Source organism: Ammodytes marinus (genome assembly GCF_949987685.1).
Source record: "Ammodytes marinus genome assembly, chromosome: 5".
Lineage (NCBI taxonomy): Eukaryota > Metazoa > Chordata > Actinopteri > Uranoscopiformes > Ammodytidae > Ammodytes > Ammodytes marinus.
This window is the reverse complement of record NC_137234.1, coordinates 19,292,222-19,318,485: the sequence shown is the minus strand read 5'-3', so window position 1 is coordinate 19,318,485 and position 26,264 is coordinate 19,292,222. Positions and strand designations below refer to the sequence as shown.

General features: G+C 41.6%; 1 protein-coding gene across 1 annotated transcript; it reads right to left on the bottom strand.

Moving 5' to 3' along the window:
- Window positions 1-2,650: 2,650 nt before the first annotated feature.
- LOC307250681 (SITS-binding protein) lies at window positions 2,651-26,062 on the bottom strand (the record flags this gene model as incomplete). Its single annotated transcript, XM_080027829.1, has 10 exons — window positions 2,651-2,824; window positions 2,989-3,168; window positions 4,999-5,120; window positions 5,900-6,036; window positions 6,206-6,474; window positions 9,160-9,357; window positions 12,879-13,029; window positions 13,193-13,400; window positions 23,891-24,062; window positions 25,592-26,062. 10 exons carry the CDS (start codon window positions 26,060-26,062, stop codon window positions 2,651-2,653), a joined length of 2,082 nt encoding a protein of 693 aa, XP_079883955.1.
- Window positions 26,063-26,264: the final 202 nt, after the last annotated feature.

Sequence of the window (26,264 nt, the reverse complement as noted above, 5' to 3'; positions counted from 1 at the left end):
TAAATTACATCATGAAATCTGAAATGTATTTATATAACCATATTTGCTGCTTTCAAATGTGGGTGATTCTGGTTGGTAGAGCCTTTCCCACAATCCTTTGGTGGCAGGTAAGGAACCAGACTGACAGGTCACCAGCCTGTTGCATGGACCGTCAAACACGCAGAAGCATTTTGGGATTTGAAGAATATGAAGCGCCCGAAGAAAACTAAATTACTCTGGGAAGTGAAGTAAGAAAATGTAAACTTTATTGCAACTTTGTCGTCCTAAGTTCTCTGAATTACAGAAGAGAAAAACACTTGTAATGGCACAGTCATCGTAATATGTACATTGCTGCAATAATCCAGACAGTTGTGTTGTCCAGATTTTAGGGTGGCATATTAAGGCATTGGTTTGCTCGGCCTGTTGGGGGAATGGAATAACAAATTGAATATTCTCCTGCAACTTATACGTGAACATACCACAGCATTCCATTGAAGCATTAGAAAGGTAACCAGAAAAAGCTCCTCGCGAGAAGGGCTTGTTTCGGAAATCACAGTTTGTCCATTGTACATTCAGCTCTAAGAGAGATTAAGACGTCAATGTGTTTGCAACATACTGCGTTGCACTAAGACATTTGGTGATTTGATAAGCTTCAGTAGACCTGAGTGTTGGAGTTGATACAGTAAACTTGGTGGATCAGAGTTACACATTAAATGTAGTGGTAAAGCATTCATTAAGGTTTCAGAGTCTGTATCATCACTGCTGTTAAGGTTGTCTTGTGAAAAACAAATCAATAAACGAAAAGAAACTAGCAAAGAGCACTGTCAGCTAACTACACACGGACCGATGCATCATTGTGCAAAGGTGGTTACATTTCTCCATAGGCTAGTTTTGAATATATACATGACACAAATCACTTGTCTAATTTGCATATAATTTTGCTTAAAGTATTTAGTCAGGGTTCAAACGATGGAAGCAGATGCGATAACAAGGGTAGTCCCAAGTATAAGCTAAGTGTAGGTGCACCCAAGGGCAGAAAGTGAAGTACTCATTAGGATTTCTGTCAGGTTGCCACTGCACCTCAGTCACTTTAAATGTCAGGTAACAACAAGTTCTGATGAAACCAAGATGGCTGCAAGAGACATTTCTTACATACAGTATGATAGAAACAAATGTATGTATTTTGGGGATCTGAAAAACTATCTGCCCAACATCATCATATTAAAGGGAATAGTCTGACACTTTGTATTATATAATCATAAAGACATTGGTAGAGTGGTATCGGTCTTCTTATCTAACTCTGATAATTTCCCAATTTGTCGAACTTTCTATTTAAAATCACCTTTCAACCTCTGCGGTGTCATGAAGGATTTATTTTAAACTTAAAGGTGCACTCTGCAGTTTCAGGGGAGGGATATTTGTTTAAATTTGCAGAGAGTGCAGCTGGTTTACAAAACATATTTTCTTTACATGTAATTCTTAGTATTGGCTAATTCTATCATCATAAATCAAAACAAAACAAAGGCAACTGGAACCAAACATAAGACTACAATATGGTTGTAAACAAAACTGGGGGCACTGCTGCTGTAAACAACAACAGTGAAACAGTAATGTTTAAGATAGTGTTCTAACTTCTAACAGTGTTCCAGGGATCCAATTTTCCTGTAAGGAAAGATTTTTTTCAGTTATGAGAATTTACCTTAGGAAATATTCACTTCCCTGACACACCCGAAGTTACATACTGCAGTGCACCTTTAATGTGGCACCCATGAAGATGAAAAAGCATTTTAACACAACAGCAGACAAAATTAGCAGCCCATTAAAAGCCCTTACTACAGCAGGTTAGTAAAAAGGTAACATGTAATTAAAATTCATATATGGCCAGAGTTACAGCTACAGTGGCTTGGCCTCAAGTTCATCTGGCCTACAGTACTAAGGGACATTCAGACGTATCCGACAGAGTGGTATGTTGATAGATTGAGTTAAACTACTCTAGTCAAAATATAAGTGCTAAGGGGTATTACGTTTTTTCGGGTCTGATGACTGTAAAGCAGTGAAAAACCATAACTTGAGGTACAGTCATAAAACATCAGCCCATCGGCCTGACAAGTTCAAGTAAAAGCGATTGAGCATGACATACGGTACCATGGTGTGTCGGCCTCGGTAAAAAGCTTTCTGTGACCTATATTTCCTCCCAATGAGCATTTCCCCTGAAAAAAAAACCCCTCTTTCAAACATTTTCCTTTGTCCTTCTCTATCTTAATTTGGTCTTCTTGAAAGATTCAGATTATCTTTTAAGCAAACAAGGGTCTTGCTTTGTTCCTGTAGAAACGCAGTATGTAAACACACAGATTTCTCTGGAACTTACATACAGAAAAAAAAGCAAAACAGATCAAAGAGTCCGGAAACAAATCAGCTGAGAGGTAAAACCAAATAACATGTTTAAAAAAGGAAGAAAAAAAATTGTCACAAAGAACACACAAATCATTTTGAACTGTAAAGTGCAAGTATAAAAAAAAATCTTTCTACACATAATCTCAGGACAGTGCCTCGAGACAGGGTCAATGGTCTTTAGTGGAAAAGTGCAAGTTGAGAACAGCACAAGTACTTAAAAAAAAAGGATTTGATTCAAAACAGTAACAGGATAAGTCAGGTGGAACAGTCACATGACTCAGCTTCTCCGTAAGAAAATGGCCACCTCCTCCAAGGGCACAGGGTAGTCCTGTAGGAACGTCCCCCCATCAAACACCTGAGCGTTCTGGCTGTCCTGCCACTGGAAGCCCCCGTCAGGTAAATAAATATCCCTCTGCAGGGCCCCCTTCTCCACCACTGGTGCCACCAGGACCTGGAAACAGACGTACACATCAGATTTGCTCAAACAGATGTCAGGGAGATAGTACACTTGATTAGCAAAACATCAGGTTACTGCAGCTGGGTAATTGGTTCAATATCGGATGCCAACAGATGCCCAATCCCATCCCATCAAACTTAAGAGCATCATTAAGTCACCTCGTCTCCGATGAGGAACTGGTCATCGATGGTGAAGGTCATGGGGTCGCTGGGACTGAGCCACCACATCGGCCGGTATATGGGGTTTCCCGTCATCTGCCACTCCTCTGCATACTTTTCTATTAGTGGGACCACATCTCTCTGGTGCCTTGCTATGTAGGTTCGGGTGAGGTTAAGCAACTGTGGAGGGAAGTACATAAACATAATGAGAATGACAGTCAAAATAATTAGGAATGCAATAATCTCTTTGTATTTTTTGCATAATCGTGTATCTGATTTTGCCATTATAAAATTGAGCTCGTAAGGATGTTTATTGAGTCATTGTCTGCACTTTTGTGATGCTTTCTTGTCAGTCCAAGCCCACGTATGTCTCTTTATCAATGCCCAGTATTAATATCCAGCCACATACATTTTCAAGAAATGGTGAGAAGCTGAAAGCAACACACAAAAAAAAATATTTCCTTGACTAAATCAGGTGTCACAAGAACAGTATTGACCATGAGGTCTGCAAAAGACATTTGTGCCATCTCTCCAGCCAGACACGCAGACCGAACTTATGAGCAGCTCATTGTTGACTTAGCGATTTAACACTGTCCAAGTCTTTTTCTCCCGTCTCCCTGTTGCCAAACTACTTCAGCATTCCTCAAAGGGTCACATCCTCTTCAGTGTCCCATGACAAATACAGAACTTAACCCCATCTATTAAATTTATTGGGATTGAAACCATTTGTAGGAATGGGCTTGAAGTCACAGCCCGATATGAGGCGATCGTTCTCTAATTGAGAAGCCATGCATGTGTGTGGTTTTGAGGTTTTATTGCTATTTGGTTCCAATGTGGTCGCTGCTCTGACCTGTCCGTGACACATTCTGGAAATAAAGGTGCACCACACTGAACATACAGTAAAACACTCACAAATAAAAGACTCAATTGTCATGCAGAAGTCTATTCTCCTTCAAAATGTCTTCTGTCTACTTTCATCCCGAGTTTTTAAGTTGAATGACATGCAAGAAATCCAAGTGGAAAACGTTGCCGCTGTCAAACGTTTAGCTGTCTAAAAGGCCTATCTGTGTCACGCAACACAGGTTACAAGCAATATATTTTTCAGCCTCAGTCATCTCCTAGTGGGGGAAAAAAATTAGTTGATCACTCCCACTCTGTCACACTTGTCAATTACACATGGAAATCTTAATTGCCGCAATAAAGTATTTTTCCAAGACTTGTCCTCAAATTCATTATGATTCCTGCTGAAGTGGCTCTCCAGAGTGAGAGTGGGGCTGTAAATCTAGAGGAGAGATTGTAATTCGGAACAGATGGACTCTTAACCACAGGTGATGTCGGGAGGGGGCCAAGCAGTTGCTCCTATCGAGGGAAGAAGGGACGGGGCAGGGGAGTGGAAAAATAGCCTCTTCGGGCCTGTTAGGAAGCACCCGCATGGTCAGAAGTATCGATATCAGTCATTGGAGTCTCTGAGATATCAGCTTTTGTTTTGCTGCCGCGCACTGTGAACAGTACATTTCTGATTTCCAGTGGAGAGATATAGGGTATTAGTCCCAACTTGCAGCAGCCCTCGTGATCCTCTCCAAACACACCAGTGGTGGGAAGCGCTGACCCTTTCAACTGAGGAGAGGCTGCTGGGTCAATAAACTCAGTCACCTCATTTTTCAAAAGCAACCCCGACCACTCTGCAAGAAGTAAAGGATAATCTCCGGCTCCCTTAGAACATCTAATTGGCAGCATTTGCACATCACTTCACTTGATCCCTCCACTGTAGATTTTCACAAGAGGAAAAATTATTTTGTTATAAGCTCTGAAAAAGAATGCAAACATGCTATGACGCTGCTGTTGCAATCACGTGTACAGACGCGATGACAGCGACCTCGGACTGGGAATGCATGGTGGGACAAAGTACATTGAAGAGTAAAAAAGTGACTGGCTTAGAGCTTCCCAGGGTTTTATACATGAGGTGCTCTGACTGGTTTGTATATACAGTATGTGTATTTGGTTGCATACCCGGTCCTCCCCGCAGACCCAGGGTGGTGTATGGAAGCTGATAACAGGTAGAAAGGCTGTTATCTCCAACCAACGGATGAACAACTCCTCATCTGTCACCAAGTCTCCAGACAGAGAGCCACCTGTAGGGTGAGAGAGAGAAGGGCAGAAGAAGAGAGGAATTCAGAAACATTAGTTGAACAGTTGAGAACTGCTACCGTATTCTTCATTAGTTTGACTTTTTGAAATTGGCAGGGAGTCCCATTTTCTTTTGTACAGTACTTTTTTTTGTATTTGACTGTCAAAGAGGACTGATGTTTGAGAAAACACACTGGAAAACACTGGTCAACTGGTCATCAAACTGTATTGCAGATTGGGCGACAGACTAGTTTGCAATCCTGTTGGTGGAAAATAGTGAGTGGATCAAAATACTTCAGAATGGACATTCTACGTGATATTTATTTGGATCCATCTGGAACAGACCCGGTCCAAATAATATTTATAATCAACTCAACAGTTAGAATGTACCATGGAAACATAAGATGATTGAAGACCTCCAATGTTCAACAAAATGGCATTGTGTATGAAGTATGGGGTTCAGGAGCATAAGATTAATAGTCTACCATATTTCATGAGATACAGTCTAGAATGATCTCAGCTCATCTTTTCCTCTTTTCTCTACTTCAAGGTAAATACTGGACTTTTCTCGCAGACATCAGCTGTTTAACTGCCCGTGATCAGCAGTCACAGATATTTGGAATATTACAGGGATGCACTCAATTCATGCGCCAAAAACCAGAAGATCAGATGTGTTTTGTGTGAAATAGTAAAGAATAATGCTCTTTTTTTGTTTTCATGTAAGGGCAACATTTGAAGTACTGCAACGTAGTAAGAGGCGAGAACCCATAGGCTGTGGTATTACCTACTGCATCAGGAATGACAAAGTTGTATCCCAGCAGAGTGTGGTGCAGCAGGGAGGGAATGATGCCCTTCAGGCCCATTGGGCTCCAGTCGGACTGCAAGGGGGTCATCCTCACAAACAGAGGCTTGTGGCTCGACCTGACACACAAATAGAATCATAGTAATCACAGGCATGCTAAAAAAAGACAAGAGGACATATAGAGCTTTCTCCAATGTAAAGTGTATGTCTCTACTAATAATGGCAAGTTAGTATTGGGTAAAAATACAGTTTGTATAGTGCAAACTAACAATATGCTTTGGGGCATACCGTGTTCCTGCTGTCACGATGGTGGAGTCTCCCATCCTTGTGGCCAGGTCGGCCAGCAGGCTAATGTACTTGTCTCCTCTGAGAGCCTGTGGTGGCTGCAGGGCTTGCTCCTCAAACAGGTTTCCTTCGCCCCCCTCCATCGTGACAAACTCCATCCCTAGATGGGCCTGCAGGGACCCCACTCTGTCCAGGAACCAGCTCACCGCTCCTGGGTTGGTGACATTCAGCTTTACACAGAACCTTCCTCGCCACTGGCTCATCAAAGGGATCTGAGGTACAGAGTTTTTCATACACAACCATTATTTTTATTTTAAGGAAGGTAGAGTCAGCGATATTGGAGAATGCTTGTTGTCAAAATCAGTGAATCTAACAATCTAACAAGAAGTACAGTGCGTTCCAAATTATTATGCACAACAGAGTTTCAAAACATTTTATAGGTTGTAAAGAACAAAAAATTATCATTTGTTGAATTTGCAGGATGTGAAGGTCATATTTAGTGAAATCAAAAGCTATTTCAATCAAAAACATCTTAACAGGCCAAGTTACATGTTAACATATGACCCCTTCTTTGATATCACCTTCACAATTCTTGCATCCATTGAACTTGTGAGTTTTTGGAGAGTTTCTGCTTGAATATCTTTGCAGGATGCCAGAATAGCCTCCCATAGCTGCTGTTTTGATGTGAACTGCCTCCCAACCTCATAGATGTTTTGCTTGAGGATGCTCCAAAGGTTCTCAATAGGGTTGAGGTCAGGGGAAGATGGGGGCCACACCATGAGGTTCTCTCCTTTTATGCCCATAGCAGCCAATGACACAGAGGTATTCTTTGCAGAATGAGATGGTGCATTGTCATGCATGAAGATGATTTTACTACGGAAGGCACTGTTCTTCTTTTTGTACCACGGAAGAAAGTGGTCTGTCAGAAACTTTACATACTTTGCCGAGGTCATTTTCACACCGTCATGGGGGACCCTAAAGGGGCCTACCAGCTCTCTCCCCATGATTCCAGCCCAAAACATGACTCCGCCACCTCCTTGCTGACGTCGCAGCATTGTCGGGACATGGTGGCCATTCACCAACCATCCACTACTCCATCCATCTGGACCAGGGTTGCACGGCACTCATCAGTAAACAAGACTGTTTGAAAATTAGTCTTCATGTATTTCTGAGCCCAGTGCAACCGTTTCTGCTCGTGAGCATTGTTTAGGGGTGGCCGAATAATAGGTTTGTGCACAGCTGCAAACCTCTGGAGGATCCTACACCTTGAGGTTTGTGGGACTCCAGAGGCACCAGCGGCTTCAAATACCTGTCTGCTGCTTGTAACAGCATTTTAGCAGCTGCTCTCCTAATCCGATGAATTTGTCTGGCAAAAACCTTCCTCATTATGCCTTTATCTGCACGAACCCGTCTGTTTGAAGCAAAATCACCCCATAGAAATCTCCATCGGGATGTCTTTATCACTTCCTGATGATTTTACGTTTGATCGATTATTTATCTGATCAGTAGCCTTGTTCTCAGTCCGTTCATATAGGCGGCCTCCTTACGCATTGTGAACATTCTCTACGTTCAGATTAATAAACCTATTTGTATTGTATGCTTTTTAACGTCTGTGCCACTGAACAGATTTCTGTCAGGTGGATTAATGTAACGCTGCGGCTGCACGCAATCGTTACTGTTCACTTGTGCGATCCCAAAGTCACAGACGAGCCTCGTTAAATAGCCTTATATGAATGCAAAAATTATATAATAATTTAAATTGTGATCACTTGAGGAAAATGGATCTGGTAATAAATCCATCAGGCTCTTCAATGGAAACTGTCACCTAATGTGTCTGACGTAAATGTCTTTCACTCCCCATTTAAAAGAAGCGACAGTCTGTTTACTGCACGGTATTAGGCTATAGCTTGCCAACATATTATACAGCTGAGCGAATATAAAACACTGTCAGCAATGCTGTGCCGCGCCAGCTATACTTTTGTTGCTGCTGATATGCGTAACTTTTTAAAATAGACTATTGCTTCTCATACGGAAATGATTCTCTTGACCAAAACTGTTTGCCCTGTTTTTTTCTGAATTGCCGAGGTGATTAGATCAGAGTTATGAGACAATATCCCCATTAATTCTTCTCCATACCATAAGCTCATTCGTTAATATTTCTAACTCTAGTGGGAGGAGTGGAGACGTTTTTTTTTCTTTTCTTGTTTGAGAAGTGCCGTGGAGAAGTGGGAGGATCAATCATTTGTTTATCCTGTTTCCATGGTGAATCATGTTATCAGCGATCCATTGACGATGGCTTTTACACACGCAGTCACCCCAGAGTGAACACGCTCAGAGTTGATTTACCCAACGCTGATCCACTGTTCTGAAACCGAAAACCCAGAGTTGCTCATCAACCCTGCGCTCTGAGTGTCAACTCAGAAGACAGCCATTTCTCATTGACTCCAATGTTAAACATGCCGTTTTCACAGCATTATTAAACCTATTTCAGGCCTGGATTAAAAACACATTCTAGTCTTTATGTTTAGGTCATATCTCCATGACAACACTGAGGGGGGTGATTTTTTTTGGACCACGCTGGTTTTTATTCTTTTGGAAGTTAAAATGTATTGGCGCGATCTCTTGAGTGACAGCTCTCTGCCCGTTGTCCCTCACTTTGCCTCGGAGGTATATGTCAGCTATCTCCCTCCCCCCGACTTGAGGCGGAGTAAAAATCTCACAAAATGGTGACGCGCACAAACCAGGATTATTGGATGCCGGGTGAATAACTGAGGTCAGCACGGATGCTACATCCATATTATTTACTATCTATGGTATAGACCAATCACAATGTAGAGAAGTTGGAGTACCTTAGGAAGGCAAGCCATAAGTCAATTCAAAGAAACCTTGAGTAGAAATTATTATGCAGACAACTGTGAACAAAACTGTGCTTTACAGGATTGTGATTCAGGTCTCACCAGCTGTCCCTGAGGGGCTGAGGGGAGACTTAGCCAGTAGGCCTCAGTGCCGTCCATGAGGGAGGTGTGGAACTGCGTGGTGTCCACGCCCAGGAAAGGGGACAGGGTGATGGAAATGTTAAGAAGCTTGACAAGTGGGAGGTCCCTGGTCAGTCTCTTGGACATCCCCCTTTTCCTACTGTTGAGGTAGTCATGGTCCTGCAGAAAGACATAGAGACTATCTATTAACATCCCCTTTGCATTAGTATGGAAGCCTACTAATGGCTCAAATTCATCTAAATGATAAACATATCACAGTGATGCAAAACTGGAACGAATCAAAAGTTCATAGACTGGTATGACAAATAACTTGATATTAGGGACAGCAGCTTAAAATTTCACATACTGATCTCTCCAATCATCGCCTTGTAAGCTAATAGTTGTTGGATCATGATCTATGTCCGAACCATTCAACATAACCATAATCCTTGCAATGCACATTGTAAAGACAAGTAGAGATTTAACATTACATAACTGTGAAAAAAAAAGATTGACCCCAGGAGGTGAACCTGCTATGGGAAGAAAGGGTAACTTAGCACATATTATGCAATGCATTTTTCCAAGCTCTTTCAAATGTTAAATAAGAATACCATGGTCAATTGTCAAAATGAAAAAAGGCTGTCATGCCGAGGCCCAAAACACAAGCTAACCTATGGTCTATTTTTAAACTAACATTGCAAAAAAAAGCTGCATTATTTATTGTCCTAGGAATAACTCATTAGTAGCCCAAATATTCCAATACCGCCAAGTAATGTCAAACTAATACATAAACTGAAAAAGAAAACTTTATGAAAACTATATAACTGGAATTAATGTGAAGCCTAGCTTTTACAGAGGATCATTGTTGCCAGTCACACTTCAATAGAGCCCTACACTTTGTGGACAACTTCAAGTTCTATAAGTTTCCAAGCAGCACTGCACACTTGGCCCATTCATTATGGCAATTATGAAGGGGGACTGGGTGATGTGGACCCAACAAAACTGGTATTTAGTAACTTTGATGTACCTGAAAACTTGAAAGATAAGTGACGGAAATCCTTGTTCACCAAATGGCATCAACCAACTAAAATGTGTTATTCCTTCTGTACTGGTGGTAACTGGAGCATACTGTAAGCATTGTGTATGTATGTAACGAGATGCATGCAGTCGAACTCTCTGATGGACAGATTGTTTAAAAAGACTCCTCTATCTTCTCCCTGCTGCATGGTCCATGTCGAATCACAGCATCAGGCAGGTGTCAGGATTACCTACACAAGATAGTCTTGGCTGTAATCCCTTCCAATCTCAACACACCCAATTATTTGCAGTCCCACAGATACCACACTGCAACACAGCAACCTGAGATCTGCTAAGAGAGTCTCTGTTTGTTTTCTCTGCTATAGTTGTTTTGTAATGGAATATCTCCAGGTGTTGATTTAGATCCACTTGACTGTAGTTCTGGCGACATTGTTTCCAGGAGATTCCCAACAACATTCAAGGAAAGTAAAGAGATACGTGTAAAACAATAATAAACATGAACGTGTGCAGAGAAAAGAAAAAATCACCTGTCGTTTGGTATTAAAAAAAGACACTGTGTATGGATCAAGTCATGGTTAGATAAGTTTAGAACGCTTGAAACATTTTAGGTGAGGATGATATATCACATTTATAAGCTTTGAGACTTCATCGAAAAAGGGTAATGTGGTCTGTCTGGGGTACTATGGTGGAAAACAGTTCTCGAAACCATCTTTTTTCTACACCGTGACATTTCAGGGAACCTGTCTTCCCTCCTTTGCTCCCCCGCTGTCTCCAGTGCACTGGAGATCCACTTAGGAAAAGCCTTTCATCTCTATCCTTGACCAGTTTTGAGCCTCTGACCAATGAACCCGTCAGCCTCACAGACCAGATGGGAGAAGTCAGAGTAGGATTACGCGAGTCTACAGTGACACTGTGGTAGATTTGACTGAATTAAGAGAGGATTAACAAAAAGAACACTTGTACTCAAAGAGATACACATAGTACAGGCTACTGCAGTGTTGTAGGCTAGACTCAGACCAAGTTACGACCAAGACCAGAGTTCATTGAGCTCAAGATAAGATAAAGACTTTAGGGGGTTTAAACTATGTCAAGACCAGGAACAGAACAGTGCTAGTCCCTAAGAGTGTTAACAGCCTTTAACAGTCACAAAAATCTCAGAATATAAATAAATATAGTAAATATATTTAATATATTATTATATATATTATCATTGGAAGTAGGAAGTTGTACAGATAATTTCAATAATGATGTTAACAAATGAATCAGACAATGCACAGGCCATTTAGTGGTATCCCTGCAGTTGTGGTCTTGACCTGGTCTTGAAATAAAATCCAAGCACTCTTTATGTGAGACAAGGCCAAATAAAAATCTGGTCGATTCCGTGACATGACCAAGACCTTCAGAAGGTGGGACTTCTGAAGGAGAAGGTGGTTTCAAGACCAAGACTGATCTGTACTACCACAGCACTGCTGTGACCTATATATTGTTGTGAAAGTTCATGTGAAGAATACTTATAAATTCAAAGGATATTACTAACAGTTGATCACCTTAGCAGATACAATGAAAGATAATGAACAAATCTGAATGGAAAAGCCAATGCTCTGAGATTCGTGAACAGCAATGGGGCACAAGATCATTGTGGCACTTTGTGAGCACCCAGAGCTCCATGATACAACATCATACTCATACAGAGACAAGACCAAAAAGGAGCTAGCGTGGACGCCATTTAGACCTCCACAACAGGTAGAGGGGATCAGCCCTATGTTCCCACAGCCATATGTTACCACATTTCTAAGATTTTCCTTTCCTCAAAATTAGGCCCTATGTTCCGTCAGCTCGATGGTCCCAGAGCCCCATGTTCCTGAAAATGGTGATTAGGTTCAGGCATCACAGCTGGCTGGTTAGGGTAAGGGTAAGGTGACATGGAGAGGTTAGCATAGGAGTGATACCGACACACACATACATATTTTTCTCTATGATATAGTTAGATTACTTGAAATGTGGGACCATCCGGCTGTGGGAACATAGCGCTGTTGGACCATTGGGCTGTGGGAACATAGAAACGCTCCTGTGGGAACATAGGGCCTAATTAAAAAAAAAAAAAAATCTTAGGAATGTGGAAACATAGGGCTGTGGGAAAATAAGGCCGTGGGAACATAGGCACGCTCCCCAGGTAGAGAGCAGTGATGGTTGTAGTTTTGAAAATGGTTGACGAGAGGCCAGAAAAGGACGGAAATAAATTTTGTTCTTAAGCTCACACCCCCCCCCTCCCCCCCAAATATTTGTATCGTGTTTGGTGGGAAAATATGGTCCCGCAATCAATATCACACGAGTAAAGCATTGCAACGAGAATATTTGCATTTGTTTGTTGCATTAGAAAAGAGACCATTTGTTTGGGTTTGTTCAAAATGTCTAAAGTTTTTTGGGTGCATTTCTTTCAGATGTTTTGGCCTTTCTTTGAGACCTTCAAAGGTGCACTGTTCCATAAGAAATAGAGGATTGGGTGATACGTGGTGACAATTTTAAAGATACAATATTGTTTTTCCCACAGAACATCCAGTTTCATGTTTTTAGCTACGTGACTACCATCTTCACTTGGCTTCAGTCTAAACATTTAGAGACGTTTAGAGTGCGTTATATAGCAGGAGTTGAGGAGGACGTACCATATCAGAGAGGAGGGCGGTGGAATGTTCATTGAGGCTAATGACTCCCTCCCCCAGCTGGTGTCTCTTCAGACGGTTGGAGAAGGTCCTCACCTCCCTCTCCACCTTCGGCCCCGAATCCACATTGGTGAGCAGCTTCCAGAATGGCAGCCTATAGAACAAATAGAGGGATCATTCAGAACCTGCCCTCTCTGAGGAACCTGGATGGGTTTTCGATTCTTACCACAAACCCCAGAATTTCCCATTCAGAGAATGAAAATGACTACTACCAATTCCAATCATCTGCATCAAGCTGAAACTTAAACTGAACTAACCACAGTGCATTCATGTTGGGCAGCTCCCTGCTATGCTGGGAGAGTTGTTGCACTGCTTCCTGGTGAGCAGCTTTAACGTCCCGGGCCACACACACAGTGTACTGTAGAGGAAGACGCTCCATACTGGGCAATGACTGCAGGCAAAATTGCTGTCTGCTGTCTACCCCCAGCTGCAGGGGAATATCTGGAGATACAAGCACGGCGACACCTGTGTGGAAGGAAGCAGACAAGAGACGGTACAGGATATTAGGTCATTACATCATGCTTGTCAGAAGTTGACAGATATTTAGGTATATAATGTTTCACTTCAAACAGATCATAGGTGGGCCTTTATGCAAAGCGATAAAATGTAGACGGTCCATTGCAGATTCCTCTAATGTGACATAGTGCGCAAATGTGTTACTGAAACCAGGATGAGTGTGACGGATGGAGTGTTTTGAAGGTAGAGTGTGGGCTGTGTCAGCTGATATCGCTCCACTCAGATGTGAGAAAAACACTGCCTAGAACGAGATACAGCAGTATGCGGCTAGATGAGTTTACCCAAGGACTGCTGGCAACTTCTAAGTGGGTCGGTTACACTGTACGCCAATGGGAGAAAGTATTAGATAGCCGGAATATATCTTGAAAGTCACACTTGTATTGAAGATGAATATCTGCTTTCATTTAGAGTTTGCTCCGAAACATTGAAACAACACCGTTGACTGTTTGCCCACAACTCTTATTATCTCTCTGTGACGAAAGCAGCATGGAAGAAGAACTGAGAAGAAAACCTGTGATTAAATTACTCAACTCTAACCTCCCCAAAGTCTCTAGGGAAGGGACCCTCTTGTTTTCTCTCCTACTGTATGTATATACTTAAAGAGGCCGTGTGAATTGATGAGATTATGCGAGGCAGATAATTGTGTCCGCAGATGTAGTTGCCCTGCAAGGAATGCCACGTCCCTCTCATGTTACCCCTACCCCCTATCCTGACCGCTTCTCACCCGTCCTGACTCCCACCTCCTCCCTCCCAGCTTAAACTACCTTTCTCTCCGCTCAGCTCTGCTCTGCTCTGCAGTTGAACAGTCCCATCTCAGGTCAGCAGAACTCAGTATATGTATCAAGCAGAGCCTCCAACCAAGATTATGACCCTCGCTCTAGTTTTGTCCCAATCTGCCCAAATTAGCAGAACTGCGGATTTGATTTCGGAGCTGATCAGAGTGAAAGACCAGGCAGACAGTCTGAGAACTCGAGCTGAGAGCTTGGCTCACTTTAAGTCCCCCTCTCTAGTTTCAATGGGCTTACTGTTCTCATGGAGGCAGGGACAAGGAGCAGGCAGGATATACCCATGTACCGGTTTATAATCAGATTAATAGTTTCAGAGATCAGTAGTCAAGCACTGCATAGGGCCTTGTGAAGAGCCTTAAACCTCAGGGTAATTCTCACGTGTTTGCAACGGATAATGTCAAAGAGATACTGGTAACTCCTCAGCTGCCTCTCGCAAGGTATTAGGTCACCCCTCAACTGCTTGTTACAGATTCATAATGACAGATAAATGTAGATGTTTATTGCTAGAACACACTGGTATATGCTTGACCAGTAATGGATAGAATGGTTAAAAATATTTTTTCCAACAAAGCAAAGGGAGCCATGAAAAGGTTCCTGTCAATAATGTACTTTTGTAGTGGAGTAGAAAATGTGGCGGAGAAAATGTTATAGCTTTATGGAAGGATGGAAGTGGAATGCAGGCAGTGGAAATAGAGGCGGCCAGAGTACACCAGACACCAAGCAGCCTTGTAGAATGATGTGCACATCCAGCAGGCTGCAAACAGTGTGTTGCACCAAAGTGCACACTGGGTGGAAAGTGGAGTTTAAGTTTGTAAGCATGACTTTTTAAGTCAAATTCCACTTTATGTGAAACTACAATGGGACATTGGAAATGGGACAATCTGGTAAAAAAAGCTGTTGCCTTTATTCCTTGACTAAACATCCAGATTTTAATGTATATACTAAATCCTGTGTCATGGGTTTGAGCACAGTTGTATTCAAAGCACTTTTGCAGGAACCGCTATGTATTTTTAACTCTATTTTTAACGCTATGTATTTTTAACTACTCTGTTTTACAACGCAGACAGAGACACTCATCATTGACTGAAAAGTATTGCTAGATGCACAAAACAGACAGGAGCAGGAATCAATAAGTGTTTCTGTATTTAAAGAAAGTGAAGCAGGTTTAAGGCCTTGAGTTACAGCCAAGGTGGGGTGCTTCAGAGTTAAAGGGGAAGTGAGGGGGGGACCCTATTTTTAGAACAATTCCTTAAACACTCCAAGCTTCCCCCGAAATACTTTCCACTAGCTCTCAAAAGAAAAATTACACGCCTGATGGACCGTATACGTATGCTCACCTTCAAAGCAGCAGACAGACAAAGGTAAAATTGACTGAAAGTTTATTGACCAGATTTGAAGGATTTGACACACACATGCCTCAATTTTACAGATTTTGAGGAGTAAAAACACCCAAGCAACATTGGATCCCCCCTTCACAAACACACCAACATACGTGCATTCTCGCACGCTTTCTTTAATGGTAAACCGTAGACTTCCAAGGAAAAACAGAGCAGGACTTATAGGGCCGTAAACATTCTGGACTTCCTCTCGCACAATGTGGGGTGAAGGTTTGGAGGTGGAAGAGGAGGTGACCCAGTGTAACTTCTGATGGGTCTGACTCCCCGTTGCTGTGGACCAGATGGGCTTCACTCTTTTACCTGTCATATGTATACTGTTATTTATTACACCTGTGCTCACTTACAGACCTGACTGGGGTTATTAAAGGCAAATTCAAACACTGACCATGTGTGTGTGTGTGTGTGTGTGTGTGTGTGTGTGTGTGTGTGTGTGTGTGTGTCTGTCTGTGCGAATACTTGCATTTCCTTAACAATGGAAACTTCATTTCTGTGCCCAACCTCAAGAAATTGATGGCCACAAAACTGGGATCATGCCATGGTAGTAAATTTCCAGTTCCACTTATTGAAACAATAACGAAACACTAAGGAGACCTTCTCTGCTCCATTTCTATCATCAAACAGCTTTATGGTTTTATCTATGAGAAGCCGTGTTATGGACAAATATTACAAGTAAAAAGGTTTCCTTCCTGACTATCAATAGATCAGACTCAGCTAGGTAAAGTTATCATACTGTTAAATAAAAAACGTAGTTGCTAGATTTTGGTAGGATTTCGTACAGTATAAAGAGATTTTTTTAAGTCAGCTAATTTGTAAAAGGTAGTTCAGTATATAAGAAGGGAAACCTATCCAGTACAACTACAGACTGATCACGAGTTGGGTTTATGAGGCAGATTGTGAACAAGCTGATACCAACTGTAATTAAATCAGTGGCTAAAAAGCTGTTGTATAAATCCTCCCCTGGAAAAGTCCCCGTATACTTTCTTGATTGTTGTCCTTGATGGAAAGTATTAGTTTTAGTGTTGATCTACTATAGAAAATGTATACAGTAGCCCTCTCATTCAGGAGATGACAGCTTGCTTTTGACTAAGCTTCAGTTGGCTAAGTGAGTCATTGTTAAAGTGTTTCACCTCTTACTTGGGAGGGTCGAGGTTTCGGGGCAGCTGTCCAGGGACCTCCTGGTGACCTATTGAGTGACACAGGCGTGTGTTTTGGGGAAGCTTGTTTTCCTTCAACATACAAGCTGAATATTTCAAGCGTTTATATGTGTATTAAAGGAGCTGTAAGCTGAATGGTTCTTTTAGCTAACTTACTGTCAGTTACTGCAGTTAGCAGTCCCCTCGCTTGTCCCTACGTCACCACATTAATGCACTGCGGTCATCTCAAATCCATAAGTGTGATAAAGCATGATGAAAACCATCAAAACAGACATTGGGAAGGATTTTTACCTGCTCCGCCATTGTAGGCGCATAAACATTCACCCATGTGTCGCTCTGGCATGCGCCGGCAGTGAGACCATGAGTGAGACGGGTGCGGACGGTTGTCGGTTTGTAGCGTTCTCTCTTGTGATTGGATAAAATTTTGGGACACTGCATAAAGTTTAATTGCTTATTACATGCAGAGCAGGTGACTAAGAGATTGGCTTTATGAAACGCGCACGTCGTGTAAGTGATTACTGTATGAATAAAGAGCGATTTAACACTTATATTAATATAAATAAACCGCTCACTTCACCTTTAATATGACGTGGTGATCTTGGGTCGGCCGAAAGAAAACGGTAAGGAATAAAAATCAACCTATGGTGTTAAAATAAAATAAATAAATAAATTAAACTGAAGACATCAAGCTTTCACTCCACCTATGTTGTCTGTTATTATATGGTTGACTACCCCTCTCCTTAGTGCAGTTAAATGACATAGAAGGGACAATTCTTGGTCTTTTGACAAACTCTTAAAGCTCCCATATTATACACTTTTCGGTTCTATTATACACCATATTATATGGTCTTAGTGGTCCCTAATACGTTTGTCTTTAATTGTTTGCTGAAAAAAACTTTCAGATAATTTATTGTACTATGCTGATGTTCAGCTAATCTCACAATGGCCTATTTTTTAAAAAGAGCTGCAGCTCCCCTCGTAAATATACAATCTTTGAGCTCCCCCCGCCCCCTGTCCGGAAGCGAAGCCAGATACGCCTCGCCCTCTGTCTGTCAGGGCCGTGGACCAATAAGAAATAGGGGTGTGGGCTGCACAGTGGAAGCTTCTGGCTTTCCAGTTTTTGAGGTCAGAAAAGGGGATAATTCTGACTGGAGTATATTGGGGGGAGGGGTGGGGGTTTCAGAAAAGGGGAGAGTGAGAAAAGGAGAGATTGTTATTTTTTAAAATATTTTGGCAGTCTCTAGGCACACCTTGGACCCATAGATATGTTAGAACACATTTAAAAAGTGCATTTAGCATAATATGTGACCTTTAAGGTCCACTTACAAGCTTTTTCTAGAGCTTTCTAATCCTCACACACACATAACATAACAAACATGTCATAATAACGTTATTTTGGATAAAATAGGGCTAGTTAATTCAACCTGTCTGTTTAAAATGCTCTGAAGAAGACTGCAATGCGTCAGCCTTTAATTTATTGTGATGTAAGCCTATTAAAATAGTGAAATGACAATAGTTAGTTACTTAGAAACTTGAGATGGGCTATCTGTTCTTTACTTTTCGGAGCAAGGCTCATTAAGTATCATTATCTGAAAGACAAAATCTAAATCCACAACGGTTACATAACTTTCATCCCTATCTGTCTGCTGTGCTTGGCTGGCTCCCTCGGAGAGACCAAACAACAAGTTAGCAGGAGTGGTAAAGCATCATTTCTTTGGATCCCATATGGAAAAAATTTGTCAGAGATAGAAATAAAGAAAATGGGGCATGAGATAAAGAGGAAAAAAAGGAGTGACCACAGACATCAATGGAGACAGAGGAGCGGAATTAAAATAAAAGAGTTTGTATGTGTGTGTGTGTGTGTGTGTGTGTGTGTGTGTGTGTGTGTGTGTGTGTGTGTGTGTGTGTTAGGAGGTTGTCTTATGTCTTATGGAGTTTATGCTAAGTCCTATGAGTTTTGCAGAAATGATATCTGATTCTTATCTCTGGGGCTCTCTCCATAAAGGCTAGTATGGAAGAACAAAAAAAGGGGATAAGAAGAGACAATAGAAACATAATTCTTATTAGCTCCAGACTAAGTGCAAGAACACCAGGTGATGTCAAAGTTAGAGCTATCACACTACAGCTTTATACAACAGCCTGCTGTAAAAACAAATGGGATCTCTCTTAGCCCCTTTGTTGTAATTGTATATACATATATTGTACTGTATATATACATGGCTAGTCACAGAGCCATTGAAGGGTTTGTTAAGGCCAGGACACACCAGCCCGATAATCGCCGTCGTCAAAAAAAATGGAGTCGGCCGTTTCAGGAAGCTCCAGCTTCCCGTCGCTGCTAAAGAACACACCGAGACGACTGTTTATTTTCCGTACGCTCGCGGGACGTAATGTCTCCACAACAGCAGGCGGCGCTAATCTGTATTGTGGCCCGAAAAAATACGAAAGCCGGAAATGATTGGACATCTCTCTAGTGCATAAACATAGATAGAAATACGTATTTATATTTATGGACCATAAGAGCACAATTTTTAGCAGAGAGTGTCGAGCATGGTGTCGAGCAGTCAACAAGGGTTGATGCATGAGTACTCTCAAAACGAAACGAACAAACACATTAAAACGATGGCTAGCTGTTGTTAGCTGTTTGTGCTACCCGCCTCACTTCCGGGCTTCACTGATTCGCTAGCCCTCCACCAATCAAATTGCTCCAAATGAAAGACGGTCGGCCGCCGATTGAACATGTTCAATCGGCGGCCGACAGGCTCAAAACAAGCCCGACGACCTCTACGTCGGCCGACGTCACGGCACACACCAAACAGATTCGTCTTTTTTTTTGACGACGGCGATTATCGGGCTGGTGTGTCCTGGCCTTAACATGGAACTGCTGTCACTTCTACTTTAAAAATAGATTGTAGCTGTGATTTTAGTCATACAAATATCGAACTGTGCAGAAATAAAAGCGTCCCTGCAGTCGCCATGGACACCACCCTTTATAAATCTACGTTAGCAAAGACAAGTTGAGAGAGTCTCAAGCCAACTGGCAGCACCTGATTACTGTGATCTGAACATGTGCAGTAAGTCTTTTCCAAAGTACACGTTGACAGTTTAATCCAAAACTATTTCTGCTTAGATTTGATCACCAAAACCTTAAGCAGCATGCTTAAAGTCCACATACTATGCTTATTTTCAGGTTCAAATTTGTAGATTGTTTTTTTACTAGAAACAGTTTTTATGATAGAGTGTCCAAAAAAAACTTTATATTTTCCCCTTAGTGCCATTGCTGAAGTTCCCCTTTTCAGCCTCTGTCTGAAACGCTCAGTTTTAGAGCCTGTCTCCCCCCTTCCAAAAAGCTCAGTATGCTCCGATTGGCACTGAATTCAACTGCTGATTTGAATCTAGATCCAGGGGTATCTGGGGGTAAGCCTATCACAGGTGGAGGTAGTGCTAAGTAAGGTTGCTAATGACGGGGCATGGCACAATCAGATTTCTCCCCCGCTTATTACAACATAAGGGGAGAGAAATCTGACTGGGTTTTTGAACACAGGTTTTCACAAAGGTTGAAGTGAAGAAAAAGAGAGAGGGTATGTTTTTTTTCCTTATAGGCTACTTTGGGAATCTGTACACAATAGGGGAAACATCAATGTTGAAAATGATGAAAAATGTCATTTTGCATCAAGGTGATCTTTAAAACCTCCAGTTGAGTAAATTATGGAATACGCATTAAAGTTTAGGGACAACTTCTCCTTGAGATTCTGTTTGCAATACAGGATGTGAGTTCAGTGATATCTTATCTGTTCTTTGAAGCCCAGTGTTTTGTATGGATAAACAGAGGTGGGACAATGACAAGTTCCTCCATTTCCCAATGCACTCAAATGGCACTCTTAGGCACAGTTGCATACATCTCCACCGACACTCGGCTTTGCTTTTCTATATCTCCTTTACTTTTCCACTCCCCTGTTCTCTCTTTTTTATTCTGTTTAACAAAAACAGTTACTGTATAGCCTCTTTGCTGCTCTGTTAAGCTACGTGTCGTGTCAGTCAGTCTTTTACTGTCCCCAAGAGTCCTCTTTGGTCAGTAACGTCAGTCACACCTCAAAACAGTTACAATGTGACTATGTGACCTATGACTAACTAGATTGAGTGAAGACAGGTCCCATGCACACACACAACTCCTCTGAACTGTGGGTTCATGTAGTTGGGAAGTCTAATATTACTAAAAAGCATTGTTTTCCAGAAAGCAGTCACAGGATCTATCAAATAAAATTCATCAAAATGGTCAAGACGTGGTGACTCTTTTACTGTTATTTTATTTATTTTTTATTACAACTGGAGCGCTACCTTTCATGAAACTGTTTGAAGAAAGGCAACCACACTGCAGTCCGTTTTCTAACCTGGCTGAAACTCAGCACCAGCTAGCTTGTATGAACCCCTAACTCATCAGAAAAAAAACTGTGAATTCAGTTTTCAATCATTACAATAAAGTTAAGACCTTTTTGGAGCAAAGGGTATAAAATGTGCTGCAGGCAATGCACAGTCAAGTGTTTTTGTTCAGCGCACAAAGTGTACACTTTAAGTATTTTTTGTGACCAGTCGCTGTGTTTTCTGTGCAATTTCCCTTGGAAACACAACAATAAACAAAGAATATGGATATAGATTACACTGAGTAACTACACTTTGTATGTTTTCTTTAGTTAAAGTGCTGGAAGTGATTTTTTAGTTCTGTATTCAATTAGATTTGGTCAGTTTACATGCAGAAAAAAATGTGTTGTGCTGCCAAAACTAGGTACAAACTAAAAATATGATTAAGCTTTCACACAATTGCATAAACTCACAGTTTCCCATAATGATCCTGTTTACTATCCACACATTACTGCCGATTCATTTTCTCCATAAAAGCTGCTATAATTGTTTCCCGTCTCTCCACTATTAACCACAACAACAACAACACAGCTATGACTCTGCCACATTGTGCTCGCAGCCACAGTGATACATTCCCATTTAAAGTGTGATGCTTCAGTTTCTACTTTTGTCCTAACTGTTGGAGTGTGGAAGAAGGCCAATGCAGCTGTTGTGGTCTGATTTTGTGATGTTTTTGGATGAAAGAGAATCAACACTGGTCCCGTTGTTTGATTATTTAGAGAGGTGAGATGTGTTACGTTTTGTATTCACTTTTCATGAAGTTTGAGTCCGGTTCTTATCCAAGCTTTCACTGTCTGCAACACACCACATGATGTTCTCTACATAAATGTGTCTCCATATAGATTTATCCAAGGTAACTACATTGGAATAGGTCATAGGCCATACACCCTTGACTTGAAATGAGGAGATCAATCAAGGTTCTCATGTCAGTCATCATCAGAAAGTAGTCATTGCTACGCCATACTGACATTGCTGCCATAATTGAATTCAAACCGCATTCATGTTCTACATCCAGATTTGTCTACTGTTAAAAATTATTATCATAAAAATGTTATAACCTAGCCAACATTGGTCTGAGGAGACTGTCTTGGTTTCCGTCTTGATGTAGCACCCAAACAACAGTGCACCATTAGATTGGGAAAAGGATCTGATGAATCCATGTTAAGAGTTTCATGGTATCTAGTACACCTTGTGTCAGACCTTTGGTTATGAAATGTCCTGAAACATTAAATATTCCTGACACATTAGCCTAAACATGAAGCATGATAGCCCGCATGGCTGCCTGCATGCGGGAAGAATGAAACACAATACCCATCTGCCCTGTTCGACTTCATCAAAGTAATGCACTGATAATCAATTTGTCTGATCCTAAATAGAACAGCAGCCAAGTAAACATTTTGATATGTCTTCAGCCCTGAAAAATGATTCCCTGGCAAATGTGCACATTATGTAAATCTAACATCCTTGAACTTCGAAGGAAGATATCATGGTCAATATACAGTACCTTGAATGCTCCAACAGGCATCATTGCCATTGCTAAGCATCAGTTTGCTATGAGTGGGGGCTATGTACAGTATGTGTCTACGAGTGGTTACTTGGCAACGTTCAAACAGTTGTTCTGAATGGGATCTCTGCCCATATGTGTGTGTTTATTTTTTTCTCTGTGCAAAGCCAAACAGAGAACCAGAGGGTTGCAGGGTCCTGATAATTACTGTCGTCCTCTCACAAGGTGGAAAAGGGATTGAAGTCATGTGACTCTCTTGTTAAGCCTGCCACTGTGTTACATATTGCAATGTGCATAGGTGCAGGTGCATGTGTGCATTTGTCTCTGTCATTATGTAAATTAATGTTTGCAAGACTGCTAAAAATCAATGAAGCCACATCCTTTGCCCTGATCTAAATGTTGGTTGGCACTTAAACACACGCGCACACACACACACACACACACACACACACACACACACACACACACACACACACACACACACACCACGTTCCTCAACAGTCATATTAACCATTCACATCCGCCAGTGGTCCCTGCCTCCCTCCGTATGCCCCCAGGATAAAATCTAGCACCCCCCAAAATAACCTGGTGAGTTATAAGAGTCAGCAGGGCCCTCTTCCAACCTGCCCCTTTAATAGAAACAAAAGGCAATTACCTCGGTATCTGTAAGAGTCAATTTAAGATGCTAATATGGGTTTACTTCCCTTTGTAGTCTAATCTCCAAATTAATAAACTGACATGCCACAGACAGTGTTGAGTTACACTCTATTTGTGGGACAGCCGTCGTATCCAGTCAGTGGTTTGTGTTTTTAAGGGATGCTGGTTCTGGAGGCGGCAGGACCATTTTTCTCATCTCAAACGCAAACAAGTGTGTGCAATAAGGGAGGGGGGAGTGTTGGTAGTGGGGGGGTTCATGTTAAGAAAAACATAACAACATCCACAAGGCTTCCCTCGAGCCCTGGGATTCACGACACACATTGTATACACGCTGCTATGGGGTCAGATTGCTGGAGCCCTTGTGCTAACACCTTCGCCAATGGCCAAGTGTGGATGTGGAGCAAAATAGATGACCCTGTGTATTTTTCTAAAGACTTAAAAAGGTTGTTCTTATTTTAACAGATGTGGAGTCTAGCAAATCGCATTTTTATACAAATGATTCATTTCAACAATGACCTCTTACCTGATGAGCCCAGGAAATAGTGTTCCAGGGCAGAGCCAAAGCCAGAGGGATTGTCCTTAAGATCACTCACAGTGAAGGGCTGCATGGTGGCGTTCTGATCGTTGATGGGCCAGGTCTGACCACGGACACTGGCACCACCGTACCAGGATACGTTGGTCATGGAGAAGCAGTCCTACAAGCATAAACACACACATTCAACCAGAACAGAGTCAAAACACATAGGAAAAGGAAAGACGAAGAAGACATTTTACATCCATAAAGACAGTGTGAAGACTGAAACTGCGCCTAAACATAATGCAATTGATGCTATCTGGAAAAGGGAACAGATTTAGTGGAAAGGTTGTGATTTAAAAGGGAGTACATTTTTTTTCTTTTTACATTGTACACATTAGAACTCACACCAGGTGATGAATGTAAACTTTGTTTATATATGGCTATAAGAGTAATAGTATTCTAATTCAAATGTTTCCAATGCTATTAAATGATCTGCCTGCTGTTTTAGGGTATGGATGAATCTGATCTTTGACGTGCAGCGCTAGTTACGGATACTTCAGTACAGAAATGCATGGCAGAGTGATATATGGGGGCCGGCTGCCACATGACACTGTCTCAGAAAGCAACACATGCAGGAGAGATCGAATGACAGAGTGTTTTCTAAGAAAATGCTTTTCTTTCCTCAAAGCATTCGTTTGATTCATGTCAGCGAATCGAGGCTCTGTTAAGGAGTTTCAGACCAAGTGCCAAGCGGTCATCTGTCCAGAATGGCACTGGCACTAGTCAGGATTTTGGAAACGACTGGGCTAAATTAAAGGCGATTTAAGTTAGGATTTTTTTTTTTTTGTGAGCACTTGAGCCACATGACAGGGAGTTATGGCTGGGAATGTTCCAGTGGGTACAGATTAACCTCTCCAAACGTCCAAATAGTTAAATGCCTTTGATAATTAAGCGGGGCAATGGGGGTGGGTGGGTACAGTAAGTACTGTGTGTATGTAAAAAAAGCACAACAACTGTGACGAAGCAAATTTAAGATGATATGTGTCGCGCTCAGCGCAGTTAAATCTAAAGCTAAAATGGAAAGTATGACAGAATCAAGACAAATAAGTTATTTTTCGTCTATTACATTATGTCAACTTAATTAAAACTTCATGATTATGCTTTAAAACACATCAATAAGATGTCAGAAGTTATTTTTTTTTAAACTTTTAAAGAAAATTATATAAATAAAATTAAAGAAGCATTGAAGCATTAATGAATCACATCAGCTGAATGGTGAAAACCTGTCAGTTTTTCAGCCACGTATTTAATATCCATAAAAGAGTATTTTGATTAAACACTTGTACAAATAGGTGGTGGTGGAAATCAGCTGCATTTAAGTAGAATACCAATATGAAACAAACTCTTCATCATCAAAACACCTTGTTAGTGAACTTGATTAGTTTGAGAAATTAAGGTTTGATATTGTGTTTTTCAAATTTAAAGTCAAATAAAGAAGAAAAGGGTTCCATAGTGTCAAGTATATGTTTTACATTGTGCAGCAATATCAAAACTGACTGTAGGCTATCACAACAATCACCTGCCACTTTACATTGTGTAAACTGAAAACTGAGGTTTGAACGTGTAAGTGCAAAGCTGCTTTTTGCACGTCATTTTGCGTATAATGGGATTTTCGTAATAGTGCACATTGAGAAAAGATAAACCTACCTTCAGCTCCACATGACAGTGCACCGGTGCCCAAGTCATGCTGTAGCACTCCGTCTCCGTCTCTTCATTCACCTCGAGCGAGATCTTCACCTCGGCTAACGAGTCCCACGTATAGCAGAACTCAGTTTTATTTAACCAGCACAGGTTCCTCACGAAGGGAACCTCGATGTCGGGGTTCCCCACGTTCCCGACGTCTATCTCCACATAGGTCTTGTCCTCCGTTAGTGTCTGTATGACCAGTGAGTGGGTTCTTCTCTCCCAGATCAGTCCGCTAAAAGTCCCCCTCAGGATCCAGTTCTTGTTGGGCTGGTCCACCACTTGCCAGTATATGATCCCAATAGTCATGACAAAGAAGACGGCCACACCGAGACAGGCTATAGCTCCTTTCCAGGTCTCGTTCATCTCCTTCAGTCCCGTGTCCCATGTTACCTCTGGGATGGGGCTAGGGTTCCTATTTCGAGCGTGGGGCATGTTGTCTTTGAGATCAGCAAAGAATCAAACACAAAAAACGCTGCAGAAATCTCTGTGCGTCAAAAATCTCTGTTGCTTCATCATGTCATGGTGTTTTCAGTGAGGCTACAGGGTAAACCAGCCTACTCTTTATCTTTTCACCGTTTACACTGTTGGCTTTTTTTGCGCAATTGTGCCAGCAACAGATACCTGTCATGTGAAG